General features: G+C 40.7%; 1 protein-coding gene across 2 annotated transcripts; it reads right to left on the bottom strand.

The window, feature by feature from the left end:
• Nucleotides 1-5490: 5490 nt before the first annotated feature.
• On the bottom strand, nt 5491-21719 carry si:ch211-266g18.9 (transforming growth factor-beta receptor-associated protein 1). Of its 2 annotated transcripts, XM_014209979.2 has the most exons (13): nt 21645-21719; nt 20712-21453; nt 20107-20301; nt 18675-18829; nt 17757-17839; nt 17229-17573; nt 17065-17122; nt 16688-16831; nt 16390-16530; nt 16116-16275; nt 15392-15813; nt 15148-15247; nt 5491-6895 (listed from the first exon to the last, which is right to left on the bottom strand). In XM_014209979.2, the coding sequence occupies exons 2-13, from the start codon at nt 21397-21399 to the stop codon at nt 6861-6863; spliced, it is 2526 nt and encodes an 841-aa protein (XP_014065454.2). In that variant the 5' UTR covers nt 21400-21453; nt 21645-21719; the 3' UTR covers nt 5491-6860. The 2 variants fall into 2 exon arrangements, with proteins under 2 accessions (XP_014065454.2, XP_014065453.2); XM_014209978.2 differs by lacking the exon at nt 5491-6895 and having other exon boundaries at nt 14249-15247.
• Between the last annotated feature and the right edge of the window lie 218 nt (nt 21720-21937).

The following is a 21937-nucleotide window of genomic DNA, read 5'->3' as shown; positions in this document are numbered from 1 at the left end:
CAGTTCTTGAAATTTTGCGGATTGACTGACCTTCATGTCTTAAAGTAATTATAGACTGTCGTTTCTCTTTGCATATTTGAGCTGTTCTTAACATAATATGGACTTGGTCTTTTACCAAATAGGGCTACCATCTGTAAACCACCCCTACCTGATCACAACACAACTGATTGGCTCAAACGCATTAAGGAGGAAAGGTTTTCCACAAATAACTTTTAAGAAGGCACACCTGTTAATTGAAATGCATTCCAGGTCACCTCATGAAGCTGGTTGAGAGAATGCCAAGAGTGTGCAAAGCTGTCATCAAGGCAAAGGTTGGCTACTTTATATTTTGATTTGTTTAACACATTTTTGGTTACTACATGATTCCATACAGTGGTTGCTCCACTAAACGTTTTGTGATTATGCTGTGGTAATTTGTGGTTTACCCTACGTCACTGCTTCATTGCTCCAGACTAGCGTAAGGGGGAATTAGAGCAGTGATTGTGCTTTTGGGTCCCAAGGTGCTACTATGTCTCTAACTGACAATAAATGGGTGACAAACCATATAGAAACTGATAATTGTGCATGACTTCAGTATTAATTACTAAAACTGTTGTTACACAAAGGTTTTTATTCTAAGAGAAACTTAGACTACAATTAGGGTGTGGAAATGTTAGGAATATTTTGCTCTTACTGTAGTGCTGAGGCCTACTCCCGACCATTCATGTTGTACAGCGCAGGAGTGGCGCAGCAGTCTGCATCGCAGTGCAAGCTGTGTTGCTACAGATGTTGGTTTAATACCAGTGCTGGCCTTGACTGGGATGCCTGTAGGTTTTTGGTTTCTCTCCCTCTAAAAACAGAAATAAATAATTCTAAATGACAAACTGGCTGTCACGTTCGTTGGAATGATCGGACCAAAGCGCAGCGTGAGTAGCGTTCCACATAATTTATTAGAAAGTGAAACGCACTGGAGGTCTGGAGCGTAGAGCTGGCACAACGCGTCCTGGACAGATGACCACCTTCGCAAGGCAAGTGCAGGGAGCTGGCACAGGACAGTCTGCAGTCTAGGAACCAAAAACCTAGACTGCATCGCAGTGCAAGCTGTGTTGCTACAGATGTTGGTTTAATACCAGTGCTGGCCTTGACTGGGATGACTGTAGGTTTTTGGTTTCTCTCCCTCTAAAAACAGAAATAAATAATTCTAAATGACAAACTGGCTGTCACGTTCGTTGGAATGATCGGACCAAAGCGCAGATGACCACCTTCGCATGGCAAGTGCAGGGAGCTGGCACAGGACAGTCTGCAGTCTAGAAACCAAAAACCTAGACTGCATCGCAGTGCAAGCTGTGTTGCTACAGATGTTGGTTTAATACCAGTGCTGGCCTTGACTGGGATGACTGTAGGTTTTTGGTTTCTCTCCCTCTAAAACAGAAATAAATAATTCAAAATGACAAACTGGCTGTCACGTTCGTTGGAATGATCGGACCAAAGCGCAGCGTGAGTAGCGTTCCACATAATTTATTAGAAAGTGAAACGCACTGGAGGTCTGGAGCGTAGAGCTGGCACAACGCGTCCTGGACAGATGACCACCTTCGCATGGGCACAGGATGCACTGGGCTGTGAAGGCGCACTGGGGACACAGTGCGTAGAGCCGGAGCAGGATATCCTGGACCGAGGAGGTGCACTGGAGACCAGGCGCGCTGAGCTGGCACCACCCGTCCTGGACAGATGCCCACTTTCGCACGGCAAGTGCGAGGAGCTGGCACAGAACGCACCGGCTGTGGATGCGCACTGGAGACACCGTGCGTATCACCGCAAAACATGGTGCCTGACCAGTCACACGCTCCCTATGGTGACTATGGGGAGTTGGCACAGGACGTAGTGGGCTGTGAAGGTGTACTGGAGACCTGGTGCATATAGCCGGCATCAATTGTACCGGAACTTTAACACACTTCTCAGAAAGAGTACGAGGAGCTGACTCAGGTGGCCTCGGACGGCTAACACGCTCCTCAGGGCAAATGCCGTGCATACTACGCCAAACCAACAGCTCTCTCTCATCACTCTCCTCAACTTTCGCCGCCCATTCCTCGCTCAGTCTGTCCCAATATTCCTCCTCGGTCTCTGACTCACTCCTCGTCTCCGCCAACCACTCCATGTGCCCCCCCAAAAAAAACGTTTTCGGGCTGTCTCTCTGGCTTCCGTCGTGATTGATCCTCCTTTGCTCCTTGCGTCTGCTGTGACTCCTGACAAGGAAGGATCTCCTGCCCTTCCATTATTTCCTCCCAGGTCCAACTTATCTTCTCCCTGATCTCCTCCAAAGACCAGGATGCCATTTCCTCCCGGACACGCTGCTTGGTCCTGGTTTGATGGGATATTCTGTCACGTTCGTTGGAATGATCGGACCAAAGTGCAGCTGTGAGTAGCGTTCCACATAATTTATTAGAAAGTGAAACTTAGCAAAATACAAAACAAATAAACGAACCGTGACGACAATGCAGTGCTAACAGGCAACTAAATATAAACAATATTCCATATCCCACAGTTGGAAAAACATGCTACTTAAGTATGATCCCCAATTAGAGACCAAGATTACCAGCTGCCTCTAATTGGGAATCATACACAGTCACCAACATAGAAAAACAAACCTAGAACCCCACATAGAAATAATAAACTAGACTAACCCCCCAGTCACGCCCTGACCTACTCTACTATAGAAAATAAAAGCTTTCTATGGTCAGGACGTGACACTGGCTTTATTTACAAATTAGTAACAATGTCTCACCGTATGTTCAAGAATGGCCTTTTTCTTATTTGAAAACAAAATCATCTCCAAAATATATATATATTTTTAAACAAAGCGATTATTATTATTATTATTAAATTAGAATTAAATAAAAGTCCCTTGGATATTCTCACAGATATATTATTAACCCTGTTACTAGCAGGACAATATATATTGGTCATATTGGTCACGGCTCCCGAGTGGCGCACAATGGGATTGCCTTGTAGTTCTCCAGCTGTATCCACTGAAATAGCGGTGAGCGCGCGAGGTTCAAGGCACGAGGGCAGGGGGCACGGGATGGGCTGCAGAGCCGAGCACCATTTGGAAGGGAGGAGTAGCACTGCTACTCGGGGCAATGCACTAATAATGGTGCTGACTGGGGAAACGTTCCCGCTGCTCTTAGTGCTAGTCTGCACGTTCAAACTAAAACAATGTAACTAATAATGGCGTGAAAAATGCTCCTTAGATATGAATTCGGAGGGCAGATATTATTAAATATTTAATTTGATTTACAGTAGTGATGGACAGCTGGTGGCATTTTGAAAACAGGTTTTCAAACACTGGTAGCCCGATTAGCAGCATAATCAAAGTGAGGACAATTGGCGATCTGCTGTGTACTTATGGTCTGCTGTGTACTGCTGTGTACTTAAGCTGAAAGTCAAATAAAATCAAAGTTTATTTGTCACGTGCGCCGAATACAACAGATGTAGACCTTACAGTGAAATGCTTACCTACAGGGTCTAACCAATAGTGCGAAAAAGGTGTTATGTGAACAATAGGTAAGTAAAGAAATAAAACAACAGTAAAAAGACAGGCTATATACAGTAGCGAAGCTATAAAAGTAGCGAGGCTACATACAGACACCGATTAGTCAGGCCTGATTGAGATAGGATGTACATGTAGATATGGTTAAAGTGACTATGCATATATGATGAAGAGAGAGTAGCAGTAGCGTAAAATAGGGGTTGGCGGGTGGTGGGACACAATGCAGATAGCCCGGTTAGCCAATGTGCGGGAGCACTGGTTGGTCGGCCCAATTGAGGTAGTATGTACATGAATGTATAGTTGAAGTGACTATGCATATATGATAAACAGAGTAGCAGCAGCGTAAAAAGAGGGTTTGGGGGGGGGGGCACACAATGCAAATAGTCCAGCTAGCCATTTGATTACCTGTTCAGGAGTCTTATGGCTTGGGGGTAAAAACTGATGAGAAGCCTTTTTGTCCTAGACTTGGCACTCCGGTACCGCTTGCAATGCGGTAGTAGAGAGAACAGTCTATGACTGGGCTGGCTGGGGTCTTTGACCATTTTTAGGGCCTTCCTCTGACACCGCCTGGTGTAGAGGTCCTGGATGGCAGGCAGCTTAGCCCCGGTGATGTACTGGGCCGTACGCACTACCCTCTGTAGTGCCTTGCGCCCCAAACTCCACCATTAACACAGTTACCATTCAAAAACGAGCTGTTTGTCTAAAAAATGACATTGCGACCAAACAGAACAGACATAGTGGACATAGTTTTCATCAAGCCAGCTTCTTTCTATGGTGCTACCCAGGGTAGGACTGCAACCACCAGAGGATCAGAGCGGAGAGGATCACCAAAACTAAAGGTATTTTGGTTTCAGTGCATTTTATAAAAAAAATGTATATAGCCTATCAATGTGTAGGCATACTGTGTAATAAAATTGATAATTAAATAAGGGTTAAATAAAAAATATATTTTTTAAATGATTGTGTACTAAAAACGTGAATGTGTTTTTGCAGAGCATACAACCATGACGACAACCAGCTGTAGTGATCAGTGGAAAAAGGTCTGGACAACGGGCCGCACCGAAAAAAACGCATGGTTGTCAAGAAAGCGGTTAGTTTTGCTAGATTCTTAAAATGTGTACGCAACATTTGTGTGTTGGAGTCACTTTTAATTCTTGATTGATCTACCGTTTCTATCGTAGGTCACTGTAATCGATGGGGGCTCTTGGCGGTACCATTCCGCTCATCTGATGAAGGTGCACATGGATCAGATTCAAACTTTGAAGACCGAGATCGAGTCATTGAAGGCAGACCAGAAAGAGAAACATTATCTGAAGGCAGAGATATGGGTGACAGCTGATGCATTGGTCCAGAGCCGGGTGGCATTGGGGGAGAGTCAGGCGGAGAATGAAGAGGGCGAGGAACGAGATGGAGTCACAATCCATGCCAGGCACACCTGTGAGCTCTGGAACTCCACCTTCGACAGGCAAAGTCAACGTACCTGGCGGGTTCGTCAGGTTGTCGATTCACCCTGACATTTCCATTTCTCTTCTGACAACAGAACTTGACCAAGGCAAATGTAGCTTACCAGTGAACCTCCGGGTGTTCATCATTAATACTGTGTCACAAAAGTTTCTGTCCATGACTGATGCAACCCGAAAAAGCATTAAAGACAGAGTTAAGGAGTACTTGAGGTCACCGAGAAAGTCTGGATATGGACTGCTCTCCCTTATGTAAGGAATTAGGCACTTCCCATGTTTACAACAATATGTACTGTAGGCTATGTTTACTTGTCAGACTGCACAGTAGCCTAATAAACATGTATATCCAAATGTAAAAGCATATACTGTACAGTACTGTATTTCTTTATCAGCATCTTTATGCTTTCGTAAAATAAAATAATGATTAAAATACTCTTTCACAATGCATGTGTTTATTTAGTTATGGATCCATAACGAATTACTTTGGGAATAAATATCACTGAATTACAGAAACATAAGTTGTTTATTGAAACAAATTGTTGCTTACTGGAAAATGCTCTTTCAAACATACACAGTCACGTTGTACAGAGTCATTATGGCTATTAGCAGGTACAGTTGGCTGGAGTCATTAAAACTCGTTTTTCAACCACTCCACAAATTTCTTGTGAACAAACTATAGTTTTGGCAAGTCGGTTAGGACATCTACTTTGTACATGACACAAGTCATATTTCCAAAAATTGTTTACAGACAGATTATTTCACTGTATCACATTTCCAGTGGGTCAGAAGTTTACATACACTAAGTTGACTGTGCCTTTAAACAACTTGTAAAAGTCCAGAAAATGATGTCATGGCTTTAGAAGCTTCTAATAGGCTAATTGACGTCAATTGGAGGTGTACCTGTGGATGTATTTCAAGGCCTACCCTCAAACTCAGTGCCTCTTTGCTTGACATCATGGGAAAATCAAAAGAAATCAGCCAAGACCTCAGAAAAAAATTGTAGACCTCCACAAGTCTGGTTCATCCTTGGGAGCAGCCACTATTGAAGGCCATCAAATGCTTCTCAAAGATGCCTTCTGGTGGTCAAACTAGCACTAACTAGCATCAATGGTACCAGTGGTTGGCCATGCAAGCTGTGTTGCAGTACGCTGCAACTTTTAAAGGACGAACCACTGTATGTGTTATATCATAGTTTTGATGTCTTCACTATTATTCTACAATGGAGAAATAAAATTAAGAAAAACCCAGGAATGAGTAGGTGTTTCCAAACTTTGACTGGTACTGTGTATATATATATATATATATATATAGGGTTAGATGACAGTGCAATTTCCTTTTTTCTCCATTTCCCTTTTCCCTTTTTTGTGAACAAATATGTAATGCACTTTCCAAACTGTGAAAGGCAGCAATGAGTAACAAAGTGTCTCGTCTTCCGGGAAATCCACACAAAGAGGTAGAAGATTCAAGTTTGAGCATGTCCATTGACAGTTCTTTGTAAATGCTGATATAAGAACATGTGAAAATAAAGAGTTGTAAATAATATTGTAATGCCCTTAACCCAACATTGAGCAACCTATTCATAATGGTTAAAAGTACTATATGAGGTGTTATTGCCTAACACTGACAAAGCATAACAGCGTTAGCACCAAGCGCAGTGTTAATTTAACACTGCAACGTGTGGACCCATATACACATTGGCCCAGAGTTAAATTTAAAACTATCAGTGTTGATTCAATACTGGAGATTCTGCTGTGTAGAAACCCCAATGAGCTAGAGATGAGAAGTGGACATGAAACACGTCTGACAATTCAGGACCCAGGTGGATCCCATTGCCTCAGGAATAGCCCTGTTGAATGGTTCTGTTGCGTTCAAAATTACTCATTGTAGATCCTCCGACTCTCAACAACTTCTGAATGGAAAGGAAATGATGGGTTAAGGTACAGAATCTGATAAAACAAACAATGGAGGGCCCTGTGCAAAACAGGTAGGGTGCCAGTAGGTGTCATTTGCCATAAACCAAGCCTTATTCTTGTATAAAATGGAGCCATTACATGTACAGTACAGACCATTAAGCTAATATCACTTAAGTAGCTGATAAACAGATTTATGGCTGACTTCAGGACACGGAATGAACTAAAACTATTTGTTTATAACAGCTATTTCTATTTTTGTACAATTTATCCTGGCATGATCTCCGAAGAGATAAACATGGTCCATTTGTGGGAGTACACCTCAAATACAACTCACATTGCCATGGAATGATTTTTCACTCCGTATCGTCAATAGTTATATTCATTGCTTAACCTTTTGTTCCATTTTACAACTCCCTCCCTGACTAGCACCATCATGCTAGTCAGGGAGGGAGCCAATATTAAAATAATAATATACCTAAGTGTTTCAAACTGATTTACAGTATATCACCTCAACATGGACAGAGAAAATCAGTTATTCGATACTAAGCCCTTGAGATCAACCCATCAGATGTGGCATACATGATAAAGCATGATATGTCTCGACACGGGAGGACTGGGTGGGTCTCCAGTGGGTCACACTACACATTTCCCAGAGTGCCACTTCTCCAAACCCAAAGTTAAAGAAAGCTATGGAAATTACAGAGTTGCCTTAGAAGGAAAAAATAGATATGTTTTGATCATCCTTAAGGCTATTTATTAACGTACTTACTGTGCTCAGCTATAGCATTAGTTTTGTCAGGGATAGTAGAAATTAAAGAAGGTTCAATCCTAGGTTTTCTTGAATCTTACCATTAACGCTACCAAGACTTGCAAATTAAGATTTGCCTTGTCTTTCAGTGATCACTAAGAGACAGAACAATTCATCATAAGAGACATGATGCAGTAATTGGTGGCTAAATGTCTAAAAATGAGTAGGATGCACACCATCGTATATTCATTCTTCACATAGGTTCCACATGGGTTTTATTTTTTTATTAAAAAAAAATATATATATTTAACCTTTATTTAACTACCTGCTGTTACCAAATTGGAAACTACAGTAATTGTCCCTTTCCCTGTAACAGTTCAAATATGTGATTGGAATTGTTTTGGAACTGGAACAATTAATAGATTTGGAACAGTGGAGGCTGCTGAGAGGAGGACGGAGTGAATGGAATGGCATCAAACACATAGAAACCATGTGTTTGAAACCATTCCACTTATTCTGCCCCAGCCATTACCACGAGCCAGTCCTCCGCAATTAAGGTGCCACCAACCTCCTGTGATTTGGAAATATATTGGAACAAATTCTGCAGAAGAAAAGCACAATGACTGAGAACTGCATTTGAACCTCAGATCTCTGACAGCTCATAGAGAATATGATTCTATACAACTAATCTAATATATGGATTGTAAAGATATTAGCCGAAATTAGCCTACAACAATAAAGGTGCATGCACACACTAAAACTAAACAGTTGCATTTTCAGATCCCGAGTGCCTTTACGTTTAGAAAAGCACAAGAAGTAAATGTTATTGTTTTTCCTCCTTCCTTTGTCTGTGGTGTGGATATGTATAATGGGAGACCAATGTCTGGTTCCTAACCATACTTTGCTCTATAACTGTTGATTTTTGCATCCATCCTGTTCCCTCATGTGTGAAATGACCGTCTGGTCTGGGCCATTTAAAGATCCAGGGCCCCACTCCAGGGGAGCTGTCGCCTGCCCAGACACACACACGTGTAACATAGCACCAGATTGCATATACAGGCCATTAACAACAGGAGGAAAAGTCATTGTACTCCAGTTAACTCCAATATTGAAGCAGTATCTGTCCTTAGATATATACTTTTTTGTATCATAGTGAGACCCATACTCCAGGATACTTTGTTGCTTATGTAGAAGTTGTTTTAAAAAACTGTTGGGGGACATCAAAGATGAAAAAAAACATTTGTTGGGTTGCACAAGCATTCAAAACAACATTAGCATTATTCCAGGAGGTGTCTCTGAAAGGAGGGGAGTGGACATGGTCCCAGAGTGACCCCTTGCAGGGTACACCCAGTGGTCATCAGACACAGCCTAACACAGCCAGTCAGTGAGCTTAACTAGAATCAGTGTTAAACAGAACCCACCCAGGAGGGAGACTTGCCTAAGACCTAAAACACACATAGAGCTCATCCAGGCCAGGTTTGAAACTTGACCATGTCGAAACACACTTAGGCCTAATAAAAAGTGCAAGAGTAAAATGCCCTCTGTCCAGGTGAAAACACTGGTGTTAACTGAAGTGTGGTAAAAACTCTTGCCAGATGTATGTCAGACTTCTGCTCCTGGGCACTTTTCCAAAAAACTATGAGCATAAAGAAATACTTGCACTTATGATTAGCCTAAATTACTTAATTGTGACAGAAATAGATACATGTCTCCTTCCTTCTAGCTGAGTTTTAAAATGAGGTATACTTGATGTCAAAGCAAACTCAGTGGTTGCAGAATTACACCGTATTTAGTGTTCTATACACAATGAGTTTTTATTTTTGAACAATTCATTTGCAACATAAATGAGTATTTCCTTAATTTAGAGCAATTAACACTTTTATTTTCAGCCATGTCCAAGATTTGATAGCTGTGCTGACTTGTTTGTTGAAATTATACACAGTAACTGCAGTAGAAACTGTCACATCTATTTCCATCTTCATATGTAAATGTACACAGTGGAAATTGAGGGTGGAGACCAAGAGCAGGACAGGATGGCCAAATGGTTAAATTCCATTCAGGATGGCCAAATTCTACCCTTTGTGGTTTCCATATCCAAAATATCAGTCTGATCATTGAATACAGTATGTCCCACAGTGTCCTCAATGTGTATTTACATTATAACTATTGCTGTCTATGGTTTTAAAGGAAATGGTTTAGACATACCACAGTGAACATGTGCATTGCGTGCTGTATCATGGGCAATGTGTCACGTCCTGACCAGTAAAAAGGGTCATTTGTCATTGTAGTTGGTCAGGGCGTGGCAGGGGGTGTTGTTTTTGTGTGTTTTGGGGTTTGTTTGTTTCCAGGGGATATGTTCTAGTTGTCATTTTCTATGTTAGTTTTTCTTTGTGTGGCCGAGTATGGTTTCCAATCAGAGGCAGGTGTCGTTAGTTGTCTCTGATAGGCAGCCTGTTTTTTCCTGTGGGTTGTGGGTGGTTGTTTTTCTGTATAGCCTGTATGCCTTACGGGACTGTTGACTTTCGGTTTGTTATTTTTGTTTAAGTGTTCACTTTATTACGTTAATAAAAGCAGATGGGCACTCAACACGCTGCGCTTTGGTCCCCTTTCATCGACGCATGTGACACAATGGTGTTTTTCCTTAAACAGGTTATTGTATAATTCTGTTATTTAGACAACTTATTTACATTATTCTAATTGAGGAATGTGTCTGGTGAATGGTCCTTAAATTGGAGTACTACACTGAGTCCACAGACACTGTTAGTACGCAATAAATATTATACACTGAGTATATAAAACATTAAGAACACCTGCTCTTTCCTTGACATAGACTGACCAGGTGAATCCAGGTGAAAGCTATTATCCCTTATTGACGTCACTTGTTAAATCCACTTTAATCAGTGTAGAGCAGGTATTCCCAAACTGGGGTTGGTACGCGCAATGTCGTTGGGGGAACGCCAAATAAAAATGTGATTCATATTTAAAATGTTATATTTTTACATTTATCTTCACATTTTCAAACACTACATTTATATTTTCCAACGAGATATACATTTGGGTGAGTTTTTTTCTCGCCTGAGTAGCCTCGTTTCACTGCCAAAAATATAATTAAACCATCTACTTACTGTTCAAGGAAATAACAACACAATGTTAAATACAGGTAGCCTAGTCAAATAATTAGCATCCAATCACATCAACTGTTACTCTCTCGCGGGAAACCTTCACTCTTGCGCAGACATTTAGAAACGAAACATGACAATTTGAAAAATAAGACACGGGAGTTTTTTGAGCAAGAATAAAGACGACTTTCGAGTAGTAAGACATGTATAAAAGCAACAGATACCATGAATAAGAAGGGGCTAGAAGCATCTTATATGGTGAGCTACCGAGTGGCTAGGACAGGCAAGCCCCATACTATTGTGGAGGACTTAATTCTTCCTGCTGCCACAGATTTGGCTGGGACAATGCTGGTGGAATAGGCCCAAAAAACTATACACACAATTACTTAATCAAACAACACTGTTTCACGACGCATCAGTGAAATGGCAGGAGCTGTTTTGAAACAATTACTGCTTCGCATACAAGCCAGTGAATTCTATGCGTTACAGCTGGATGAGTCAACAGACATGGCGGGCCTGGCACAGTTCCTGGTATATGTCCGTTACGTTTATGGGGGGTCAATTAAGGAAGACATCCTCTTCTGCAAAACCACTGGAAACCGGGACAACATGAGAGAATATTTTTAAAGTACTGGACAGCTTTGTGACATCAAATGGACTTTGGAGGTCAAGATGTGTTGCTATCTGTACTGATGGCGCAAAAGCCATGACAGGGAGACATAGTGGAGTGGTAACGCGTGTGCAAGCAGTTGCTCCCGAAGCCACTTCTGTACACTGCAGCACCCACCGAGAGGCTCTTGCTGCCAAGGGAATGCCTGACAGCTTGAAAGACATTTTGGACACTACAGTGAAAATGATTAACTTTGTTAAAGCAAGGCTCCTGAACTCTTGTCTATTATCTGCATCATGAAATTATATGGGCAGTGTTTTTTTACAACATACCGAAGTGCACTGGTTATCAAGGGGCAAAGTATTGACATGTTTTTTTTTAAATTGAGAGTTGAGCTTAAGGTTTTCTTCGCTGACTATAATTTTCATTTGTCTGACCACTTGCATGATGACAAGGCTATGATTAAGAAGTTGGAGCTCTTTCCGTCATTGTATGATTTTTTGTGTGCAAATGAACTCAAGCTTATGGACAATGTCAAATGTGATATAGCGAAGCACCTGAATGAGCTGGGTGTGCAATTACACAAGTACTTTCCAAAAACGGACGACACAAACAACTGGATTCGTTATCCCTTCCATGCCCTGCCTCCGGTCCACTTACCGATATCTGAACAAGAGAGCCTCATCATAATTGCAAAAAATGTGATTTAATCAGAAGCCACTGCCAGATTTCTGGATTGGGCTGAACTCGGAGTATCCTGCCTTGGCAAATCGTGCTGTGAAGACACCGATGCCCTTTGCAACCACGCACCTATGTGAGAGTGGAGTCTCGGCCCGTGCTAGCATGAAAACGAAATACAGGCAAAGACTGTGTGTGGAAAATTATTAAAGACTGAGACTCTCTCCAATACAACCCAACGTTGCAGAGTTATGTGCATCCTTTCAAGCACACCCTTCTCATTAACCTGTGGTGAGTTATTCACCATTTTTGATGAACAAATAAGGTTTTATATGTAAGATGGCTAAATAAAGAAAGAAAATTATTGATTATTATTATATTATTATTTGTGCCCTGGTCCTTCAAGAGCTCTTTGTCACTTCCCACGAGCCGGGTTGTGACAAAAACTCACACTCATTCTTATGTTTAATAAATGTATCGTATAGTGTTTGTGTGGCAGGCTTACAATGATGGCAAAAAACAACATTTGAGAGTGCGTTGACCCTGGTGCTAGAGGGGGTATGCAGCTGGAGGTTGAATGTTTGAAGTGGTACGGGAATAGAAACATTTTGGGAACCACTGGTGTAGAGGAAGGAGAGGGGACAGGTTAAAGAAGGACTTTTAAGGCTTGAGACAATTCAGACATGAATTGTGTTTGTGTGCCATTTAGAGGGTGAATGGGCAAGACAAAAGATTGAAGTGCCTTTGAACGGGGTATGGTAGTAGATGCCTGGCGCACCGGTTTGAGTGTGTCAAGAACTGCAACGCTGCTCGGTTTTTCATGTGCAACAGTTTCCTGTGTGTATCAAGAATTGTCCACCACCCAAAGGACATCCAGCCAATTGATACAACTGTGGGAAGCATTGGAGTAAACATGGGCCAGCACCCCTGTGGAACACTTTCGACACCTAGTAGAGTCCATGCCCTAACGAATTGAGGCTGTTCTGAGGGCAGAAGGGAATGCAACTCAAAATTAGGAGGTGTTCCTAATGTTTAGTGTAACTCAGTGTATATTGCGAATTCACCATAAAACTTTAAACGGCCTCCTACTCAAACTCAGAAGCTAGGATATGCATATAATTAATACTTGTGGATAGAAAACACCCTAAAGTCTCTAAAACTGTTTGAATGGTGTCTGTGAGTATAACAGAACTCATATGGCAGTCAAAACCCCGAGACCGATCGTAACAGGAAGTGGAATTCTGAATTGCGGACTCAACTTCATCAGTTTGCCTGTAAATCACACAGTGAGCAATGGTTCATTGAGCACTTCCTATTGCTTCCACTAGATGAGCCTTCTACTGTGAAAACTGAATGAATGACACGCTGTGGAACGTGGTCACACGGAGAGGGCCATCACCATTATGACGCCGGCGCCCCTGGCTACCCTCCCCTTTCGAAACGTTTTGAAACACAATGCAATCGTCCCCCTTGAATCTTATTGGAGCTCTGGTTGAAAAAGGCCATAAAGATTTATGTTATACAACGTTTGACATGTTTGAACGAACCTAAATAAATAAAAAATGCATTTTTTCGAAAGTGGAGTCCTGCGCACGACGGACTTTTGGTGCAGCCTTCAGAACGCGCTAACAAGAACAAGCTATTGGAACATAAAGGATTAACTTTTTCGAACGAAAATACATTTGTTGTGGACCTGGGATCCCTAGAAGTGCTTTCTGATGAAGATAATCAAAGGTAAGGGATTATTGACAATAGTATACAAGACTAGATTTGATATGCGATTGTTCCAAGATGGCGCTGACCTGTAATGGTAGCCTATTTTCTGAGTATCGCATCCCCTTTTATCGCAAAGTGTGATTACCCAGTAAAGTTATTTTTAAATCTGGCATTACAGGTGCTTTCAAGAGATATTCATCTATAATTCTTAGAATGACAATATTACATTTTAAATATGTTTTCGAATAGTAATTTAGTAAATTGTAGCGCTGTTTCACCGGATGCATTTGACGGAAAATAGTTAGTCAACGTTACGCGCCGATGTAAAATGCTGTTTTTATATATAAATATGAACTTTATCGAACAAAAGAATGCATGTATTGTGTAACATGATGTCCTAGGGGTGTCATCTGATTAAGATTGTCAAAGGTTAGTGCTGCATTTAGCTGTTTTTTGGTTATTTGGGATGCATGTGGTTGGTCGGAAAATGGCTATGTGGCTACTTTTACGATATACTCCTCTAACATAATCTAATGTTTTGCTTTTGCTGTAAAGCCTTTTTGAAATCAGACAACGTGGTTCGATTCAGGAGAGGTGTATCTATAAAACGATATAACATAGTCCTATATTTGAAAAAATATATATATTACATTTCATTATGCTAATGGCGATAGGATTTTTCGCTGGATGTCGAGCCCGACCAGGGGTTAAACTAATGATTGGGTAAGAAGCAGACACAGTGCCTAGTGGAAGTCGTCACACCCCTTGCACAGCTGTCAAATGTTGCTGCCTTAAAGGGATAGTTCATCCTAATTGCAAAATGGCATATTAGTTTTCTTTCCCTGTAAGCAGTCTATAGACAAGGTATGACAGCAATCCATGCTTTGGTTTTGTTTCCCTGGCCACTGTTTCAAATGCTAACTTTTTAACAGTTTTGGCACAAATTCAATGCAAATAATTGGATTTGGGGCGGCAGGTAACCTAGTGGTCAGAGTGTGGGGCCAGTAACCGAAAGGTTGCTGGATCGAATCCCCGAGGTGACAAGGTAAAAATCTGTCGTTCTGCCCCTGAACAAGAAAGTTAACCCACTGTTCCCAGGTAGGCCGTCATTGTAAATAAGAATGTATTCTTAACTGACTTGCCTAGTTAAATAAAGGTTCAATAAAAAAAACAATGGTACCTATAATCATTATCATTTTTGCGCATTATGTCCAAATCATCCTAAAGTATCTAAAAATGGATTGTTTTAACTGAATGAAGTTACTTATAGAGGATTTTGACGTGAATGGGAAAATGTTAATATAGGTACCATTGACTTGCATTGGATTTGTGGAAGCTACTCTGTGTAGCTTCCACAGTTAGTGTGAATCAGCTCACCCCTAAGACTACACACAAACTCTGGCTCTGTGAGATCCTTCTGGCAGGTATTGCACACCAGACCCTTATCCAATTTCAGCATTCTTTTTGAGGCTTGGGCCTGAGGGGACAAGAGATGAATATTAATGCAATGCATAACATGTATTAATAAAATGGAGTCTACTTCCACATTATGAATACCTGAAGATTCCCATTATAAATAAAGCAAGTGCATCCCTGAGAAAATATTGAAGCATGTGCTCACCCAAGTGTACTTGTGTCTAAGGAGTTCTACCTGGGCCAGGCCCCTCTCTACCCCTGCCATTCGTCTTTGATGGAAAGTCCCTCTAAGAGACCCCAACAGGAACTGGGAGACCAGCTGAACAGACCAGGAATCCGGCAGAACCTGAAGGACTATTTCCAGTTCAAAAGCAGCAGCATTGGCATTCAACAGGTCCACAGCTGCACTTGCTAGCTCATTGGAGCCCAGGTAGATCTGGAGCAGGGTGAGGAAAAGTGTGTGTTCCAGTTCCCTTTCCTGCCATCCAGCAGCCCTCCTGCAGTAGGCCCCTGCAACCTGGAGGTCTCTCTCTTTGTGGACCAAGGTCTGTAGGGCCTGATTGTGGTCACCATCTCTCCCGAGCAGGATGGCCTGCTCTATGTGCAGGACTGTCGGCTGGATGGCCTCTGTAATATCAGTCATACTTATATTATTATAAAACAATAATCACATATACTATTCAATCTAACCTGGGAATCAGGTTTCTAGAGAGAAGAAAAAACAAATATTGTTACTGTGGATGAATGAATATGAAGTTTATTAAGCTACATCAATCCTAATGAATATGGAGTTTAATAAGCTACACAATTCTTAGAGCACAACATGAGTAATAATTCTATTTATCCTGTTAAGTAGTTTTGATGTAAATAGTTACGTAAGGATTTCCTACATACATTAAGCATGATACATTTCCATATGACTCACATACCATGTACTGTCATGGTGTCATAGAGGGAAGACTGCCACAGCAACTGTTGCAGTTTATCTCTGGTCATTCCTCCATCTGAATCCGTACCCTTTCCATTCTGTAAGGCTCTGAGTATCTGGGTGACATATGCGGTGACCAAAAGGGTATGATGCTTCTCCTCCTGAGAAATGATAAAAAGAGGGGGGATACAAATATGTGCCTTTAATTAATTTCAAACAACAGTTTATTATGGGTAAAAGTGGTGTGGTGCTATTGATATACTGGTGGTACCAACCTCACTTTTCAAATCATGGACCAAAAATTCCAGGAACAACATCAAAGCTAGAGAGTACTTCTTTAAAAAAGTGAGGACATCGTCCTGTGCAAATGTGTCTTGGTCTTCTGGATCTCTTTTTGTGAAAATCTGTATTCCAACCTTAAAAGTTACAGTAAAGAAATGTCACTAAAATAGGTCAACATGAGGTATAGTTCCGATCAAATAATGATGTTATTTATTAAAATTATAATATTTTTATACTTTTTTATCATATAACTCTGCCCTCTACAGTTGAGCTATATGGATACTCAGATACCTCCTGGTTTCTTTGGAGAGCCCAGTCTGCAAACGTCCAAACGACGTCTTTCTGTTTTAGTCGACTGAGAGTTCTCACAATGTGCTCATACACATTTGAACATGAGCTGTCTTCATATTGCCCATCAGTAATTTTCACCCAAGTCTGCAACATTGTGAGAACCAGGCCAAATAACATTTGTGATGACAGTACTTTTACACATCTTATTTTCAGTATGGTCTGAAATCCTAATTTAAGCAGAAACTACATTATATCATTGTTCACTGTCTTATAACACAAATATGGTACAAAGTAAGATACAAAGAATATGCTATTGATTAGACTGGTTAAAATAAATGCAAATCATCTATTTATTGAATGCTAAACTCAGAGATTACCTGGATTGCTTTGATATGGTGACCATGACTCTGGTAGAGTAATCCAAGTGTGAAAAATCTGAGATGACAGTATAATGAAATTATAGCAGTATTATGTTAAATGAAGCATTGCAAGATTCAAATATGTTGTTCTCAGTTTATACTGAACAGCCACCCATTCTCACCTCTTGTGCAGCTCAAGGAGAGGCACACATTTGTCGATTGAGCAGGAATTGGGAGAGGACACAAGTGCGTCCAGGTCTTCTCTGTCACCTTGCTCTGTGTATATTCTCAGTTGTGCAGTATCGATATCCTCACTGCACTCAACTCCCTGCTTCGTCCCTCGAACCACCCTTAGGAAATCGCCCAGGAAGTCTAGATACTGTTGAAATGTGGTCCTGTCCTCTTGCCGTAGTGCCAAGAGCTCCTTTGCGTTGTTCACTTTGACCAGCTGGGAATGAAAGGTCTCACAGAGTGGTTCCATCTCTGGATACAAGCTGATGATTTCTCTAGGGTCCAACTCACCTTTGCTGTCGAAAACAGGAATGAATAATTGAAACAATTCAACAGACAGCAGAACTAATAATGCAAACTGTTATAACAAAGCAATAAATAATGCTATTGACATTATCTACTTTCACTATGATTGAAGGTAGTTTCTTTAAATTAGGGGTCCATACTGAAAATAAGATGTGGAAAAGGACTGTCCTCACATAAAAAGTTCTTTGGCCTCTGAAAAAGACTCCTGGTAGAATTTAATGAATCCATCCATGCAAGTGATGATCTTATGCAGCTCCTGTCAAATCAAATACATTTGTAAAATCAAATATCTTCTAAGATCTGGTACATATTAAAAATAAGCATATTTTAAATCAATTTATTTTTCTCAAGTCACTGGGGCTGAAGTTAATGTGTTTGCAGCTAAATCTTAAGAGCAACACGTTAATGTATATCTAAATTTAGTACCCACAAACCCAGATTTCAATGCTTTCGAGACAGAGAAAGTATAATGAAAAAGTAATGAACAGAAGGCATATTCATTCAAGAATCCTCAATTCAACCCTTGACCTATAACTTGAGAATCTACCACGATTCCAATAAATCTCTGATACCATCTGTTGCCTTGGTGCATGCTGCATTTCATCATACACCTCCATGTGCAGCTCAATAACTGATGAACATGATTACCCTGATGAAATATTAAATTCATATTCCATGTTATGAGGGTTTTAATATATTTAATGCTGTCTACACATCAGTTATAAAGCTCTAATATAGAATACGGTTCTGATGCAATTTTGAACTTGTAGTCCTGGGGATTAGACTATTGTAGTATGTGAATAGTTGGATTAGTTTTTGTCTTCATTTTCTAGGATGGAAGAGTCAAGGAAGATGAGAGATTAATCATCTGTTCAACTGTTTATAATCTGTGTTTTACCTTGTAAGAACCCTTGTGTACAAGAGCTTGCATTGTCTGGGTTCGACTTGCCTGCCTGTCCTGAGTCCTTTCATTTTCAAAGTCATAACCATGTTTGATTAATTACGTGAGAGTTGTAGTTCTTATTCTTGGTGTTCAGTTAGGCAATTTGATTCAGAGTCAAAAGGAGATCTTGTTTATTGTCAGTGATTACCTTGTAAGAAACCTGTGGAAGATGAGCTTGAACTCCACCAAGCAGTCCCAATGCCTCCTCCACTCTCTCATACCTTACCAGGGTTTGGATCTGCTCCTCAAATGGTACATGGGACAAACCGATGATCTCTCTCTCCATAAAAATGTACACACCCTCTAAAGAGAGGATAACATTGACATGTTCTGACAGAAACCCAAAACAGAGTATTCGAACCAGAGTGGGGCCAGGATGTAGGGGTAACACACCACAATATGCAGAATGACCACAATTAAACATTGTCATCAGCACTGACTGAATGAATGAAATGAATAAAAATGTAAATGTGTTATTGGTTGGCAGCTTGATTGATTTGTTGGTCCAATACACTGTAAACCCTTTCTTGTAAATTACCGTAGAAAAAGGTACAGTATGTTACCGTACTGTATTTTTGCAGTATTCAATACCGTTACTGTGATCTTTTTTTACTGTTGTTTTTATGGTAACTTACAGGCAACTGGCTGCCTGTAAGTTACAGTAAAACAACAGTATAATGCATTACAGTGATCGTATTATGGTAATTGTAATTAATGAACAAATGGGTTAATTCATTAATTTAATTAATTGTGGAGAAATGGGGTTTGTATTTTACAGTATTTTACCGTAATTACATTGAATTGCTGCAAGCAGGTTGGCTGCTAGGTAATGTGTTTACATATTACAGAATATCAATGAATGCCAGTTTGGAAGCCTTTGTTAAGGCTTCCAGAAGTGCAAGTGATATAAGACCACATTTTCGTATTTTGTATCACTTGCAATTCCAGAGGCCTTAACAAAGGCTTCCAAATAGTGACAGGGCTAAACAGACCAAAGGACATGTCAAATACACAACTATTAAAGGTTTAAGACTTGCGGAAACTCCAATATGTCGCTTATATACATTTAATTGATAGGACGCTACTAGCACATTTCAGTTAAATTGGTACAGCACTCTTGGTACATCACAAGGCACACAAGGCATGCCTCAAAATATGTTAATGAGCCAGAAACAACAATACCATGCACCCACTAGTGGTCAAAAGGTTTTGGCGCTCCAAAATACTGTATCGTACTTTTTTCTGTGGGGTGGAAGTTACAAGCCATTGGAAATACAGCAAAAAATAACATATTTCTTACATTAAAGAATGTACTTTGATTTTGTCAACCATGTGCTCTTTGAGCGCCGTTATATTTAGAAAATTCACAAATACAGTAAGTGAACTGCTACTGTATTTTACATAGCAAATGTTATGGTAAAGTCCAAAATACATAAAATATTACGAGAATGTCCAAAATACGTCAAATATTTCCCAACCGTTGAATATTTTCACGCAATGCAATGTAATTTACGTAATCTACTGTATGCAGTTTATACAATGATTTAGAGTTATAATAACAGGATGGTTTTACAGTGTACCTGTTGTTGAGAGCAGGCCCCTGGCCCTAAGCAGAGGCACAGTCTGTTTAAGATGCTGATCCACCATACTGTAGATATAGAGAGCCTGAGGCTGCAGGGCCAGGATGTAGGGGTAACACACCACCGCTGCCAACAGCTCCTCAGACCACTGCACTGGTGGCCGCTGGCATATGCCATTCTTCATGACAAACATGCCTGTGGCAAACAAATAATAGTACATCTATAGAACAAATATCCTATAGATAAACTGTACCAACCAACACGTTATTTTAAATAACACATATTAGTCACTCATTTTGTAGATTATAATGATATCTTACAGTAAATGTGTAAAAACAGGAAATCTATACTTTTCCCAGCAGTGGAGTTGTATCCTTCTGTGTTCACTGCCGTCATGAATGGCGATATAAACATTACCAATTATTTATTATAAGCTACTAGTGTGGTGTTGTTTATATTATGTACAGGCACAGTGCTTGACTATAAAATCAGACAAAGTAGCTGTCTATAAGGTGTCTGATGTGTTTGTCCACAGGCATTCTTTTGAAGGGTACAGAGCATGTGCTGCGTGTGAGTGTAATTGTTTTCATGACAGTAGCTCTTACCCAAGGAGCCGGGCCCATTTAAAAGGAATTCCCCTTTTCCTGCGGTGCTCACAATGATATTCTGCCTGCTCAGGTTGTGAGGGAAGAGATCAACGGTGCTTCCACTCTTGTGATCGTGGAGGAAATACCTGTCACTGGTTGCCACACAGAAAGTGTTATCATCCACAGCTAAGGCCACAGGGTCCTGGGGTAGAGACACCTCTTTTACACAATCCCATCTCTCCACCCCCACAACATGGATGCGGACCACTCTGCTTCTGCTAGAGGCTGTCACCAGCTCCACAAACACAGACTGCGATGAGGTTGACAGTGCCGATTCACACACCTCAAAGAAAGACACGTGTTGGATCCGCTTCAGGAAAGGAAGGGGTTCTAGGGAGAACATGTTGAGGGCGCTAACGGAACGATCCCACAGAACCAGAAGGTGATTGAGAACTGGTATCACCCTTAATTGGGTGACTGGGCTGCTTGAGCCTAGCAGTTTCACCCTCCCCTCCCGAGGACTTTGACTGGAGTCCTTCGAGTCACTGGTGCTGGGTAGGATAAGGTGTTGGACCAATGAGTCTTTGGTTCCAATGTATATATTTCTGTCGTAACACTCCAGGCTATGGATGCTGAATTTGTATTTTTCTTTAGGGTTGGGAAGTTTTTCATAGACTTGCACTTGAGTAAAGGCTTTCAAACTCATTGCTACTGTATTTGTTGATGTATGCTGCTGTTCTCGATATTAGATTAGAATACTCTAGATAAAAAAATAAAGCAAATAATGTTTCATCAATGATCTACAACTGAACCCAAAAAAGTTTAAAATGGAAATGTATTTCACCAATGTTGTCACAATGTTATAATTCAAATCTATCATCAAATGAAAAAGTATATTCACAAGGTTTAGATACATATCTATTCATATTTATTCTAATAAATTGTCCTTACCTCGATCTTGTGTTGTTAGAAATCCCTTCTCATCTGAAGTGTAGTTTGACCTCATCATGTGACTCCCATCCTGAGAGGAAGTCTGTGTCAGCATTTTACACCACTTATTCTCAGCCTAGGAGTACAATTGCACAATGCCACCACAAGTTAAACCATAAAACCGTTTTTACAAGGATGAAAACAATCTGTGTTGAGGAATTATATTTTGACGTGCCACAAAACTTAAAATGAATTGTAGTGTTTGGTTTGTGGTCAGTGGACAATGTCAGGAAACAGTAGGTGAACATTCAGTA

Source organism: Salmo salar, chromosome ssa09, assembly GCF_905237065.1.
Source record: "Salmo salar chromosome ssa09, Ssal_v3.1, whole genome shotgun sequence".
NCBI lineage: Eukaryota > Metazoa > Chordata > Actinopteri > Salmoniformes > Salmonidae > Salmo > Salmo salar.
The sequence above is the reverse complement of the archived record's forward strand: the minus strand, read 5'-3'. Positions and strand labels throughout refer to the sequence as shown.